The 14,515-nt window shown below is 47.6% G+C and overlaps 1 protein-coding gene across 1 annotated transcript in view; it reads left to right on the top strand.

Annotated features, from left to right (window-relative positions):
* Positions 1 to 13,659, top strand: part of PSMD12 (proteasome 26S subunit, non-ATPase 12) — a 270,699-nt gene extending 257,040 nt beyond the window's left edge. Inside the window, exon 11 of the mRNA XM_069655033.1 lies at positions 12,954 to 13,659. Coding sequence (XP_069511134.1) covers positions 12,954 to 13,163 — 210 coding nt within the window. The 3' untranslated portion in view covers positions 13,164 to 13,659. The remainder of the gene's footprint in view (positions 1 to 12,953) is intronic.
* The last annotated feature ends 856 nt before the right edge of the window (positions 13,660 to 14,515 follow it).

Consider the following 14,515-nt stretch of genomic DNA (forward strand, 5'->3'; position numbering starts at 1 on the left):
ACACTTATTTTGACCAGTGGAGATTTGTAACCTGGTGCCAGTCTAAACCCCATAGAATGTAATCCATCCCAAATTCTAAATGATATGGTCCACTTGTTAGACTCCGCGTTAGTATTCAACTTCATAAAGGTCCACCTGGCGGCTTTATCAGCATACACCACCTCTCAAAATAAGGTATCGTGGTGGAAAGTTCCAGTCGTAAAGGCATTCATTGAGGGGGTAAAGGGATGCTACCCTCCAATTTCTAATCCACCGCCAGGTGCGAATCTCAATGTTGTACCTGCTAAACTCATGGTGGGCGGGAGGGGGCATTTTAGCCTTGGCATAAGTCCAGTCTTAAACTCTTGACATACAAGACTGCCTTCTTAGTGGCTATGACTTCCATAAGAAGAGTTGGTGAAATACAAGCATAGTGGGTGCAGGATCCTTTCTTTGTTGTACACAAAGACAAGATGGTTTTACATACTCGCCCTAGGTTCTCCCTCTAAATTTCACGTAAAGCAGTCTATTGAGCTACCGGCTTTCTTTCAGGTACCCACCAGCTCAGCTGAGGTGAAACTCCACACACTAGATGTATGGAGGGCGGTCCTCTACTATGTAGACAAGACCATGCCGCTAAGAAAAACAGATCAAATGTTTGTCTCCAAAGAACTAGGCGGAGAAGGAGACCGCATTTCAAAGGTGGCTAGTCAGATGTATACAATTGTGCTATTCCCTATCTAACGTAACACTGCCCTTTACGCCCAGAGCTCACTCCACAAGGAGCACAGGAGCTACTCTGGCTTTCATTGCAAATGTCCCTCTAGACATCATTCGCAAAGCAGCTACATGGAGCTCAATACATATTTTCAGTCAGCAGTACTGCATTGACACTCGTTCCAAGACAGATGAACAGGAGGGACAAGTGGTTCTAAGACCTCTGTTTGCCCATGAACCTTCTCACATCCCACCACTTTCTTCTAACAATGCTTGCTAATCTATGCACAGCATGTGATCTAAGCAGATTCCACAAGCTTCAGAAGGGATAAATTACTCACTGTAATTGTATTTCTCATGCTTGCATCTGCTTAGATTCACGTGCGCCCACCCTTTCTCCTCTCGGAGAGAAGGCGCATGGATGCCTATGAGCTTGTCTGATATGTATCTGCTTGCACTACACTTCATGCTACCTCATGTCACAAAAATACATTCTAAGGGACTTCGACGTGTGAAGGACCATGGGTACAGTAGACGCCATACTAGGGATAGTATTACTGGCACGCCCTGTCAACGTCCCTTTTCGAGTTACGAAAACAACTGTAATACTCTGCAGCTTCTACTGATGTCGGCCTATGCGCAGCATGTGAATCTAAGCAGATGCAGGCATCAGAAATACGATTACGGTGTGTATGTGTGTGTGTGATATATATATATATATATATATATCATTTCGAAGGGATTGTGTCCTCCGACGTATTCCTCATCTTAGATATCCCCTGCTGGCCTCGGAAAATGTTTTCTCTCTAGAGGGCGCTGCGCGTCGACGTCCTCAGAGTCGATGTCCCTTGACAGCCGCCGTATCGACGTCATCCTGCCTATAAAGGCCGCGCACAGCGTCCGTTGCTCAGTTCCGTTTTTCCGCGCTTACTCAGTGCCTCGGAATACCGTTGCTCAGTTCTTAGTCAGATTAATCCTATTTACCTCGAGTCATTCGATCCGTACTCGATGGCTTCCTCGTCGGAACCGACAACTCCTCGATCCGGCTTCAAAAAATGCCGAGATTGTGGGAAAAAGATGTTGTTGACTGACCCTCAGAGTTTGTCTGTGGTGTTTGGGAGCTGAACACCATTGTTCGGAATGAGAGGACTGTATGTCCATGACAGCTAAGGCCCTGAAGGAGCGTAGGGGGAAGCTGGATAAAGGTAAGACTTTTAAAGCTTCTTCGTCGACGAAGTCGAGACACTCGTCTCCTCGTCACCATTCGCGCTCCAGGTCTCGGAGTGGGTCTCATCACTCCTCGATCGAAGCACTCGAAGAGGAGACGTCGAAGATCCCCTTCTCCGTCTTCCTCTTCCTCTGTTTCGCCAAAAAGAATCCCTTGCCCCACGAAACATAGTTCCCGGGCTGAATGGGAGGAATTCCGCAAAAATATGACGAGCGTCTTCGAGAAAGCGGCCTCGACCCCCTCGAAGACTGCTGAGAGCGATGCTCCGGTCGAAAGACCCGAAGGTCAAAAACGCCGCGAGTCGCAGTACCCGGCGAAGGAAACCTCTCGAGCGCGTCTCGCACCCTCGAATAGGACTGACCTCCAAACCTTCCTCGAAGGTTCCGTCGACGGGTCTGTCGACTCGACACCAGCTTCAACACCGGCGTTGATGCCAAGAAAAGTCACGGTTACGACACACCCAGTGACTATCCCCAGGTCCTCGACGTCGATGGCTTTGAGATTGTCGAGTAGAATTCCAATTCTGTCGAGGTCTTCGAGGCCTCCGCCTTTGTTTTCGACGCCACGCTCGAAGCCGTCGACGACATTGACGTTTTCGAGACCGATAATGACAAGTTCAGCACCCTCTGCCTTGGAAATGGGATTTACTCCTTTTTATGAGTTCAGAACAATTGAGAACTATGTCCTCAATTTTGGAAGAGGGTGAATTGTCTGAACAGGAAGACACATTTGAGTTGCAGGGACCTGTAACTCCAATTAGAGAGGAATTTTCCTCTGAAGAACGCAGGTTAAAGGATCTTCATGATTCCTTACATGAGGCAAGTGGGTTAGACACTTCCCCTGAGGTGGAGTTTGCTAGGCCAGACCCGGGGGAGCATGCTGAAACCCCCTATAGAGCCTTAATGGCCAGGATCACAGTTCATGGGGTGGTCTGCACCTTCACAATCTATCTTACAAGATGACCTCACGGATATTCTTGACAAAGGCCCACAGGAGGATCCTGTGGTGCCTTTTCATAAAGCTCTTCAGAGGAAGATCATGACAAACTGGGAAACCCCAGATGTAGTACCAGCAGTAAATAAAAAACTGTCTACAAAGTACAGGGTATCTTCTACAGACCCGGAGTTTTTGTCTAAACACCCATCCCCAGAAAGTCTGGTGGTACAGGCAGCATCCTCTACCGATGTCAAGACGGCTTATCCTACCGTCCCACAGGACGGGGACGATAAAAAATATGATGCTATGGCAAAGAAAGTCTTTTCAGCATGTAGCATGGCGTTAAAATCTGTTAATCTACTTGCACCCTTGCTAGGTTCAGCCATACACTTTGGGAGTGTGCTTCTACAGCGGCTGACTGCATCCCGGAGGGAGAAGAAAGGGATGCGTTCCTGAATATTATACAGGACGGTAAAGACGCTATGTGCGAATCCCTCCAGGCGGGCATTGATTCGGCTGACAGTATCAGCAGAGCAATGGCGGCAAGTACATCAACCAGGAGATTTGCTTGGTTGAGAAAGTCTGGTTTTGCCCCAGATGTGCAAGCCAGGCTCTTGAACATGCCATTCGATGGCTCTTCTTTGTTCGGGAAAAAGGCGGATGACAGTTTAGAGAAACTGCAAACTTGAAAAGCAGCAGCAAAATCCCTAGGAGCTGCAATCCGTCCGACTCCTTTTCGTCCCACAGGAACCTCTGCGAGGGGCAAGTCCTTTCTTTTCTACTCCGCATTCTGAAGAGGTAGAGGACGACCGGCTCAAAGGGGACAAAGAAGATCTACCCAAGGTGGACGGGGTAGATATTCAAAAGCCGCAGCAACAGTAGGTGCCTCTTTACCATCGGCATCTGCATCAGCCGCCCCAAAACCACTCTGAGGACTTCCCTCACAGGACACCTGTAAGAGGCAGGTTGACTCAACATCTGGCGGTATGGCAGGCTATCACGTCAGATGCTTGGGCATTGGAAACAGTTGCCCAAGGTTACTGCCTTCCTTTCCTACGTATACCTCAGTCATCCACCGGGGATCAGTTCTCAGAAAGCTCCAGATCCGCTCCTCTTGCAGGAAATTTTGGACCTGCTAGAGAAAGGTGCCATAGAACCGGTACCTGTAGCGGAGAGGAACAAGGGCTGGTACTACCTTTACTTTCTCATTCCAAAGAAAGACGGAGGACTGAGACCCATCTTGGACTTTCGAGAATTGAACAAATTCCTCAGAAAAGACAAATTCAAGATGGTCACTCTTTCTCAGATCCTCCAGGCCCTTCAGTTCCAGGACTGGTTGGTATCTCTGGACCTTCAGGACGCTTATTTCCATGTGCCTATCCATCTCAAGCACAGGAAATACCTGAGGTTCGCAATTGGCAACTCTCACTATCGATTTCGAGTGCTGCCATTTGGGCTGACCTCCGCCCCGAGGGTCTTCACCAGGTTAATGTCGGTAGGGGCTGCAAGTCTAAGGAGGGAAGGGATTCAAGTCTACCCCTACCTGGACGATTGGTTGATCAGGGCTGTTTCTCCGGAACAAGCTCAGATCCAGCTAAATCACGTGTGCTACTTCCTTCACAGACTGGGCTTCGCCCTCAATTTAAAGAAGTCACAAATGATACCATCGCAGAGACTCCAGTTCATAGGAGCGATCCTGGACACTTCCCTGGGAAAAGCCTCGCCACCAGAGGTGAGGGCTCCAGATATTCTACAGATGGTTACCAAGTTCCAACATGCCCAACGTCTCCCAGCCTTCGACTTTTTGAGGTTGCTAGGCCTCATGGCATCCTGCATTTTCCTAGTGCCAGAGGCTCGCCTGAGAATGAGATCCCTCCAGTGGGCACTAAGGACTCAGTGGTCACAATTCTCAGGGAGAATGACAGATCTTCAGGTTCCCGGCAGGGTGGCTCGAGACCTTCAGTGGTGGGCCTGTCGGGAGAACATTCTGAAAGGAGAACAGTTTTGGCAACCCTGGCCGGAGATAACCGTAGTCACGGATGCCTCACTCACGGGGTGGGGAGCCCACGCCAACGACTTGACCATCAGCGGTCGTTGGTCTCCATCGGAGTCCAGACTACACATCAACCTGTTAGAGCTGAGAGCCATCAGACTTGCGCTGAAGGCGTTCCTGCCAGCTGTACAAGGGAAGAACGTCCTGATAATGAAGGACAACACGGTGGCCATGCATTACCTCAACAAAAGAGGAGGCGTAGGATCACTACCCCTGTGCAGAGAGGCGATGCAGCTCTGGTTTTGGGCAATCCAAGAAGGAATCTCTCTATCGGCAGTTCACCTAGCCGGAGAGAAGAACTTGACAGCGGACGTTCTGAGCAGGCAGAACACAGTCTCCCACGAGTGGGAGCTAGCTCAGGAAGTCCTTCAAGAGATCTTCGCCCTTTGGGGAAACCCTCAGGTAGATCTGTTCGCCACCAGCCTAAACAGGAAATGCGACCTGTTCTGCTCAAGGGAATTTCCCCCGAGAGGAGCTCTGGGAGACGCGTTCATAGTGGACTGGGAGTTTCCGCTTCTGTACGCGTTCCCACCGGTCCCTGTCATTCCTCAAATGATCAGGAGTTTGAGAAGATTCCGGCGAACCATGATCCTAATTGCCCCGGATTGGGCCAGGAGAACGTGGTACCCGGACCTTCTAGACTTGTCCATCTGCCCTCCAATTCGACTTCCACTCAGAGAGAACCTACTCTCACAGAAGGGAGGTCAGGTTCTCCATCCAGACATCAAAACCCTCAACCTTCACGCTTGGCTTCTGAAAGGCTGAGGTACAAGGATTGGGACCTCCCTGATGATGTTATGGAGGTGTTGCTTTCGGCAAGGAGGCCAGCAACAAAGTCTTTATACCGCTGCCGTTGGAACAGATTTTGCAGCTGGTGTAGAGAACAGAATATCGACCCTTTTTTCATGTGGTACACCAATGGTTTTGTCCTTCCTACTATATTTGGCAAATTCAGGCCCTCAAGTTGGCACCATTAAGGGCTATCCTGCAGCGCTATCCATCTTTAAGCGTACTGCGGAAGAACCATCCTATTTCAAATTACCCTTGGTAATACACTTTCTAAAGGGGTTAACCAATGTTTATCCCCCAAGACCTTTCCAAGTTCCCCTATGGGATTTAAACTTAGTACTAACTTTCCTGATGGGTACACCTTTCGAACCTCTCCATTCTTGTTCGTTAAGATTCCTTACCCTTAAAACTGTTTTATTAATAGCACTTACATCTGCTAGAAGGGTGAGCGAATTACAAGCTCTTTCTTGTAAACCCCCTCACACAATATTTCACAAAGACAGTTGTCCTGCAAGTGAAGCCTAATTTCCTCCCAAAGGTGGTTTCTGAATTCCATATCAGTCAGATTACCCTACCATCTCTCTATCCTCCTCCTCACCCGGGGAAAGAGGAAGAGAGGTTACACAGGCTAGACCCTAGGAGGGCTTTAAGTTTTTACATCAGTAGACTAGCCAGGATAAGACAGGCAGACCAGCTGTTTGTAGGTTACGCAGGTCACAAGCTGGGGTTACCAATAACTAAGCAGACCATTTCCAGATGGATCATTCTAGCCATTCTGGAATGTTATAAACTGGCAGGGAAAAAGCCCCCTCAAAACCTTAGGGCTCATTCGACCAGAGGTATTGCAGCTTCATCGGCCCTCAAAAGAGGCATGCCGGTTAAAGACATGTGTGGCCGCTACATGGTCGTCTGTCCATACCTTTACACGTTTTTACAATTTGGATTCCTCCTCCAGTCAAGAGACTAGGTTTGGAAGGGCTGCACTGCATTCTATTCATCAATAGAAGACAGCGTGAAGTCAGTACTCCCTCCTCCGATAATAGAATACTGCTATGGGAGCCTATCTAAGATGAGGAATACGTCGGAGGACACAATCCCTTCGAAGAACAAGTTACTTCTTACCGTGTAACGTTCTTTCGACGGGATGTTCCTCCGACGTATTCCTCATCGACCCTCCCATCCATCCCCGCAGTTCTACTTCCCTTGTTGTTGCAGCTTACGCTCCTTCAGGGTGTTTAGTTTAGTCCAGAAAGTATTATTGTGGGCTACAAAACGGAACTGAGCAACGGACGCTGCGCGCGGCCTTTATAGGCAGGATGACGTCGACGTCGGTACGGCTGCTGTCGAGGGACATCGACTCGGAGGACGTCGACGCGCAGCGCCTTCTAGAGAGAAAAAATTTTCCGAGGCCAGCAGAGCTGGAAGGAGATATCTAAGATGAGGAATACGTCGGAGGAACATCCCGTCGAAAGAACGTTACAAGGTAAGAAGTTCATCTATCACATTCACTACATATAAACAGCCTTAGGATTAGTCTACTTGCCTTTCAGCAACTGTACAATAATGAACTGGCTTGCATTTTCTTCAGTGCTATCCACACGCGCAATCCTCATTCTGCACATGAAATGTTCAATTCTTCACTTCGTCATCAGATTCTATAAGGTCTATATACTCTCCATGGGCATCTCCTCTGGGTGCATCATTTCTGCTTCATATGACATCACCAGTCTTTTTTATTCATCTTCACACTTCTTCCGGAACTTTCTTTTAAAAACTGTCATTTCTCTGCGGGTACATCATGTAGGGTTTTCTCGATGGATACCTTGTTTCGAGGATTCCTCGCAGTATAGGGACCATTATTGACGTGCATGTTGCAATTTCAGGTTTTCAACATGGAGTAAGAATGGGGGCGGGCCTTCCGGTAGAGGCATTTGGCTCCTCCTCTACACAACCTGCCCTGCAGGTTGTCCTGGACCTGTCATTTCTAAATTTGTCTTTACTGTTGGAAGGCTTCAAGATGATTACTCCCACGCACATAGCTGAGGGGACTGGATGTGTACCCTGGATCTCAAGGATGCATACCTACATGTACCCATCTACCAACCGCATCAGAGGTTTCTGCAGTTAACGATTATGTTGTACCACTTTGAGTGCAAGGTGCTGCCTTTGGCCTGAACTCTGCCCCCTCGTGTCTTTAAGGATATAATGAACGCAGCAACCGCCTTCTCTGCTTGGAGGGCCATTATCTGTACCCTTATTTGGATGACTGGTTGGTGAGGGTGGGTTTTGCACTCCTGCCACAGATTGGTGGATATCCTTCATCAGCTGGGGTGCTCCCTCAACCAGAGGAAGTTATAGTTGTGCCCAACTCGGCATCTGGCCTTCCTAGAGGTGTGTTGGGACACTTCAGTTCAGCGGGTGTTACCTACGCCTTAGAGGCTCCTGCCCCTCTGCAAGGCGGTGGGGCACTTTCTGGCCAACTCTACTACCTTGGCATGGTAGTTCCAGCATATTCTGCACCTGATAGCCTCTTGCATGCTCACTCTTCATTACCCTCTCCTCAAGATAGGTGCCTCCAGCTACACCTAGTGGCCAAATGGGATCAGGAGACGGGGTCTGTCGGACAGGATCCCAATACCATTGCTCCTACTGCCTGATCTCTGCTGGTGGCTGATTAATGGCAATGTTTCAGTGGGAGCCCCTTCCCCTGACCGGAGCCTACCCTGGTGGTGACTACTGACTCCTCCCTTTTATGTTGGCGGGGCTACTGTGGAGGGCTACACGATTCAGGGATCATGGTCCATGATGGAAGCCCTACTGCATATCTGTTTGCTCGCGCTCAGGGCACTGGGCCTGGCCCTCAAGGCGTTTTTTGCCCCTCATAAGGGACAGGTCTGTTATGGTCAGGACAGCGATCTACTAGGATGTTTTACTGGAACAAGCAGGGTAGCACTAGTTTACCACACCCCACCACCCCACCCCCTTCACTCCTGTTTGGAGGCGGTATTGATCTGGGAAGGGGCCTGGCATAGGTGATTTGGTTTACTTCAGTTCGCCTCCCGGGGGATAGCAATGCAAAGCAGACGAGCTGATCCGCTTGGTGTACAGTACCTAGGAGTGGGAGTTGCACACAGACTCCTTGTTGCCCCTGTTCTAGGATTGGGAGGGTTTGTGGAGCTGGATTTGTTAGTCCCCTCTGAATTCCATGTGCCCCATTTTGCTTGATGGACGGGGTCAGGGGTCTCTGGAAGATGCCTTCCAGATCTGTTGGCACGACTGCAGGTTTTGTGATTTCCTGCCCACCCCTCTGCTCCAACAGACCCTCCACATATTTTGGGATTTGGTGGGGTGAAGCCTCACCCTGATTGCCCCCCCACCCACTGGCCTTCGAGACCCTGGTTTTAGGATCTGCTGCAGTTGTGCTACCAGGGCCCCGCCCACCTTCAGATCTCCAGCAGGGGATTCCTGGCAGAGCAAGGGGTGGAATATCTGGATCTGGCCAAACTGGCGCTGGCGGCCTGGTTCCCGACCAGCTGAGGCTTCAACGTGCTCAATTTTTGGATGACAACTGGGACATCGTTCAGAAGGCCAGGAGGCCCTCGACTCGGCCCCAGTATAAGAGTAAATGGACTTAAGTTGTGCAATTGGGCTTGTGATGACGGTCTGGACCCTTTCCTCCGAATGACATACTGGCTTTTTCAGCACCCCTCTGGCTCGCTCTGGAGTTCAGGTGGATACTTGCTTCACTTATTTGGCAGGCCATTGGGGCTTACAAGAATTCCTCAGAGCACGTCTTCTGCGGCCAACCTGGGTTGTCTGGGCTTTTTCCGCCGGTGCACAGGCCGCTCCCGGTCTGGGAACGCAATGTGGTCTTGCAGCTTTGCAGCGCAAGCCTTTTTTGAGCCGAAGGGCTCTGTGGACATCCGCTTGGTGACGCCAAAGACTGTTTTACTGGTGGCTCTCACCTCTGCGCTCAGGGTTAGTGAGCTGCAGGCATTGTCCTTATGCAAGCCTTTCACGACAAGGTCATCTTGTGCACTGAGCCAAACCTCTTGCTCAAGGTGGTCTCTCAATTTCATCTGAATCAAAACATCTGCCTGCAAATGTTCTTGCCGAACCCGCAGTCGGATGCAGAGAAGGCCCTGCATTCCTGGAACCTCAAGAGGGTCCTCATCTCAAGGATGAAATCCTTCAGGTAGTCTGAGGCATTGTTAATTAATTTTGGGGGCTCCTCCCCCGGCTCTCAGGCTTCCATTGCCTCTTGGATGGTATAGGCCATTTCAGAGGCATACACTGCCGTGGGCAGACCTATTCCTGAGGGGATTCATGCCCATGCGATCGGAGCCAAGGTCACGGCCGTCGCGTTTCAGAGACATGCTTCTTGGGATGTCATCAGCAAGGCAGCTACTTGGGCTACTCAGTCAGCCTTCTATAAGCAATACTCGCTGGACACCAGCTCCAGGCGTGATGCAGAGTTTGGTCAGGCAGTTCTGAAGAACCCTTTTGCTTCCTCCTAGATAGGCTGGTTATCACAGCTCCACCCTATGTTCTTGTTTGGAATCACCCACAAGGATGGAGGAAAGGGGACTATGGACTAGAGTACTCGAGTCACTATGGCGAGTAACCTTAATTTCTCTCTTGGGGATGATTTTGTGCGTCCGGTACACACTACCTTATGTGGGGGTTTGGGGGGGGAGGTAGGGTGTTGCATAGTAACATTTTGTTGCACTGACTAACTTAAATGGCTGGTGGCAGTGGTTACTTTTCACTAATTTTTGTGCAGGTTACTAGCAGGCTGATTTCTCAGCTATAGTACAGAACCCATTGGTGACCTTTTTCTCAAAATGCCCGTCCTCCCCCCATCCCCCCCCCCCATTTTTCGTTTGTCTGTTCCTTCTGGGATTTTCTTCTATCATTTAGAATAAGTTTGACTGCCTGCCAGCCCAGGCTCCAAGTATCTCTGAAGGCAGCGAGTGAGGCAGGAGCCCGGCACTTCACTGTCTGTTGTCTGTATGCCTGGCTGAAACCAGTTCTAACTAGACGGCTGGCTGTCCTGGACGACAGCCAACCCCCAGGGGATTGACAGCTCTGAGTGTGAATGAATGGGTTCCAGCATAAAAGGTGAGGATTTTGGGACCACAGGCAGAGTCGACCATTGGGACAAGGTATCCGAAGCAGAAGGCGAGTAGAGGCGCCAGCAGCACAAGTCAGCACTGTGGAAGCACCAGTGAAGTCCTGCACTGTGAGTTTTTCAGGGAAGACCTGCCAAGGATTACTTCCTCCCTTAGGCTGGTGGGACCAACTATCCTCAAGACCTTCTTCATTTTGTGCCGCCCCCCGACTTGCTGCAATTTTCCTGGGCTGCAGAATCCCAATACCCGGGGTACCTGGACCATTATTTAGTGCATCACCTTCCGCAGATGGAATCTGGCTGAAACCTGAAACTTTTCAGGCTTCAGTGTGGACCTCCAGAGGCAGGAATTCTTCACCAAAAGTCCTTTCACTAGAGTTCATGACTCCAACGCCGATATTTATTTCTTTGCGCTAAGAAAAAGATGCCTAAACCACAAAGAGCCGCTGAAGATGGTGAAATCCATTGCTGACAAGTCCTTCTCCTGAGTGTTGCCGCAGAAGCCTCCCGGAGGCCCCTAACCCCCTTTCATCACCACGTCCAAGGAGCAGGAATCGGGGTCTGCAACGTTGCACCAAGAAGGAAGCCAGATACATTTTCTTCCTCAATTTCAAGGTACTGTGGGGCTTGGGTGCGAATACCTTTGTGCCATTTCAGTGCTTCCTCGCTTGGGAAGTGCTGTTTTCTTCAAGTAAGAGTTGACCTCAACCCATCACTGCGTAAGCTGCAAGGCCTGCACAATCAGGTAGGCTCCCACATGAGCTCCTGTGTTTCTTCAAGAACCACTGACTGGTTAACTAACTTTTCCTTCATCAGAACTGGAACTGCCTATTTGGCTTTGCAGGTCCTGGTTTCCCAAAGGTCGATCTAATTGAACATACCGGCTTTAGCAATGCTTGTTCCTCCATAGGTTTTAATTGTTGGCACTTGTATTGCTAGAAAACAGACTGCCAAATCTCTCTGGGAGAGTCTACTTGTTGTTACTAGTTGCTAGTTATGTTCTGCCTAACTTGAAACTTTCCCTCTTTTCTCAATTTTGCAAAGGTGACATATATAAATGCTGATACTGACCTTAATTGATGTGACTGTGTGCTGGATATGTAACGCATAGAAAAAGTTGATCTTATATTCATTCATATTTATTGTTTCTTACATAAATTCCATTTTACATGGTATGTTATTGCTAGTTGCGGCATTTAAGATGTGATTGTGTGACTTGTTAAGTATATTTTAATGTAATTGTATTTATTGGACATTTGTATGGCGCCTATACACAAGTATTTACTTGGATACTTGTGTGAACTGAATTCATTATACTGCTCTACAGCTCACATTACCCCCTCTTAAGATGACCCTGGCTGCTCAGCAGCTCCAACACAGTTCCATGTGTTAATATCACTGCAAAAATGTCATACAAGAATGGTGCCGTTTATTGGCTGTGATATTACGCCATGGAACCTGTGGGGGGGACACCCCCCAAAACCCCATATTTGTTTTTAAAGGGAGGCGGGGGGGACACCCCCGCAACCTTTGCTCCCATTTCAACCGAGCGTAGTACAGTCCTAAGTAAGAGTTGGGTCCCTAATAACAAGAGCAGTCAAATGAAGTTGGACTTTAGAAAAACATCTAACTGGGTGCTTTGGTAAATCCTAAATGGTTTTAAATATCCATCAGAAATTCTGTTGTAGATGGAGATTAGCAAGGTATGTAGCATTGACGTCCAATTTAGCAACCTGGCTTGTAGCAGTGGAACAAACCAGCTGAAAGAAAATAGCTTTCACAGTTCCTACATGGCTCTTCCTATTTCCCATCTATTAGACTGAAAACCTGTTATTGCAATCGGAGGTAGTGACTGTTGAAAATTGTCTAATTGTCTAACCCCATGGCTGCTGATGAAGTCTATGTATAGTATTGGCAAAAGAGAGAATATGCAGTCTGCATTTCCTTCTTTGGGCTGATCAAAGATGGCTGCATGAATATTTGAGGTGTTCTTAAAAGAATATATATGTTCATGATAATGGGGGTTTCCATAAAAATTAGGACCTTGGTTGGAACACAACATTCTGTAAGACTAAAGTTCTTAATCTAGTCCAACATTTTCGTGTCTGCTGTTTTTACAGGAATCCGAGGAGTTTCTGTCCAATTTGGTAGTGAGCAAGACGATCTATGCAAAAGTAGACCGGATGGCAGGAATTATTAATTTCCAGAGGCCCAAGGATCCCAATGACATTCTGAATGATTGGTCGCAGAAGCTGAACTCATTGATGGCATTAGTTACAAAAACAACACATCTCATAGCCAAAGAGGAAATGATACACAATTTGCAGTGAGGGCGACCTGTGATGCTCTAATGCTTCTAAGAAGGCATTTAAAATTAAGTGTGTATAAAAGACTGCATTATTCAATGTACATTGTTGTTTTTTTCTAACTCTAAAATGGAGAACTTGGGAAATAATGTGTATTGAAACGGGGATGTGTTAATTTCCAGGGAACTACTCATGTTGACTTAATTGTTTAACTTTGATTTGTTCCATTTGAGGAGAGAACATGCATTCACCCAATAAAAATAAAACTGCATTTTTGCAAGTGTACCCGAGCATAGTATTGTGACTCAACTTGTAAGTTTTCCTATTAACAATGGTTGATTCTTTCCAAAGGTGGTAATAATCCAGTTGGATATTTGCACCATTTGTGGAGAATGAACAGTTCTTATGTGGCAGAATGAGAATTTAAACTGCAAGTCCTTGTTTACATGTTCTTTGGCATTTTTATTAAGGTCATCTCGTACCTGAGAACTACCTAATAATAAAACAGAATCGACAATTATTTGGCAATCCTTGAATCGTCAACCTTGTCTCGTCATGATAGAAATGTGTAACTGCTGATTTTCGTGTTTGTCATGATTTGAATTATACAACTTTCGTGTTGTCTAGAATCCCAAATACTGTTTGTCTTGCTTACCTTATTTCAGGGAAGGTTTGATATGAGTAAGATTTCCAATTCTGGGCATTCCAATCTAATGCAAATGGGTATCTAAATGGTTAAGACTCAGCCAGATGTGAATCGGCGGCGAATATGCCAACTCGAAGGGTTTGTTGATATTATTCATGCTTACTATAGGGAAAGTATTTACGAGTTTTCACAAAGTTACCTTTATTTACTTATATTTGCAGATGGAATGCCACTTGCGGTGCCGTAATGGACTTTGGAATGTGGCATGGAGTTTATGGCTCTTTAAAATGCAGTCAAATGTAACGATATATTTGAATGCCTGTAAAATAACAGGTTAGCAATGTATTGTACTGTACTGTAGAATGATTTCTAGCGCATACTTTCCATTTTTGAGCTATTTGATTAAGACATGGAGAATTACTACCAAATATTTCAGCGGCACTGCCTAGTGATACATGGGAACCTTTTGTACTGTCTAAGCTTATTCGGCATTTGTAGTTAAACATTGTGTTCGGAAATGGTGGCCCATGTTTAAAGCAAACGTGTGTACTCCCACGTTCTTGTCCTTCACATACATCGTTTCGTCTGGGAACCCTTATTTGACCATTTTAGTACTGCAAAGAGAAGCAAACCTGAATTGTTGCCATTATCCGGGACTGACTTCTATTGCCTCTCTGCTGGGATTTCAACACCTCATAAGAGGATGTCCAAGGAAAGGTAATGGACTATT

This window comes from Ambystoma mexicanum, chromosome 3q (genome assembly GCF_040938575.1).
Source record: "Ambystoma mexicanum isolate Mex_15411 chromosome 3q, UKY_AmexF1_1, whole genome shotgun sequence".
Lineage (NCBI taxonomy): Eukaryota > Metazoa > Chordata > Amphibia > Caudata > Ambystomatidae > Ambystoma > Ambystoma mexicanum.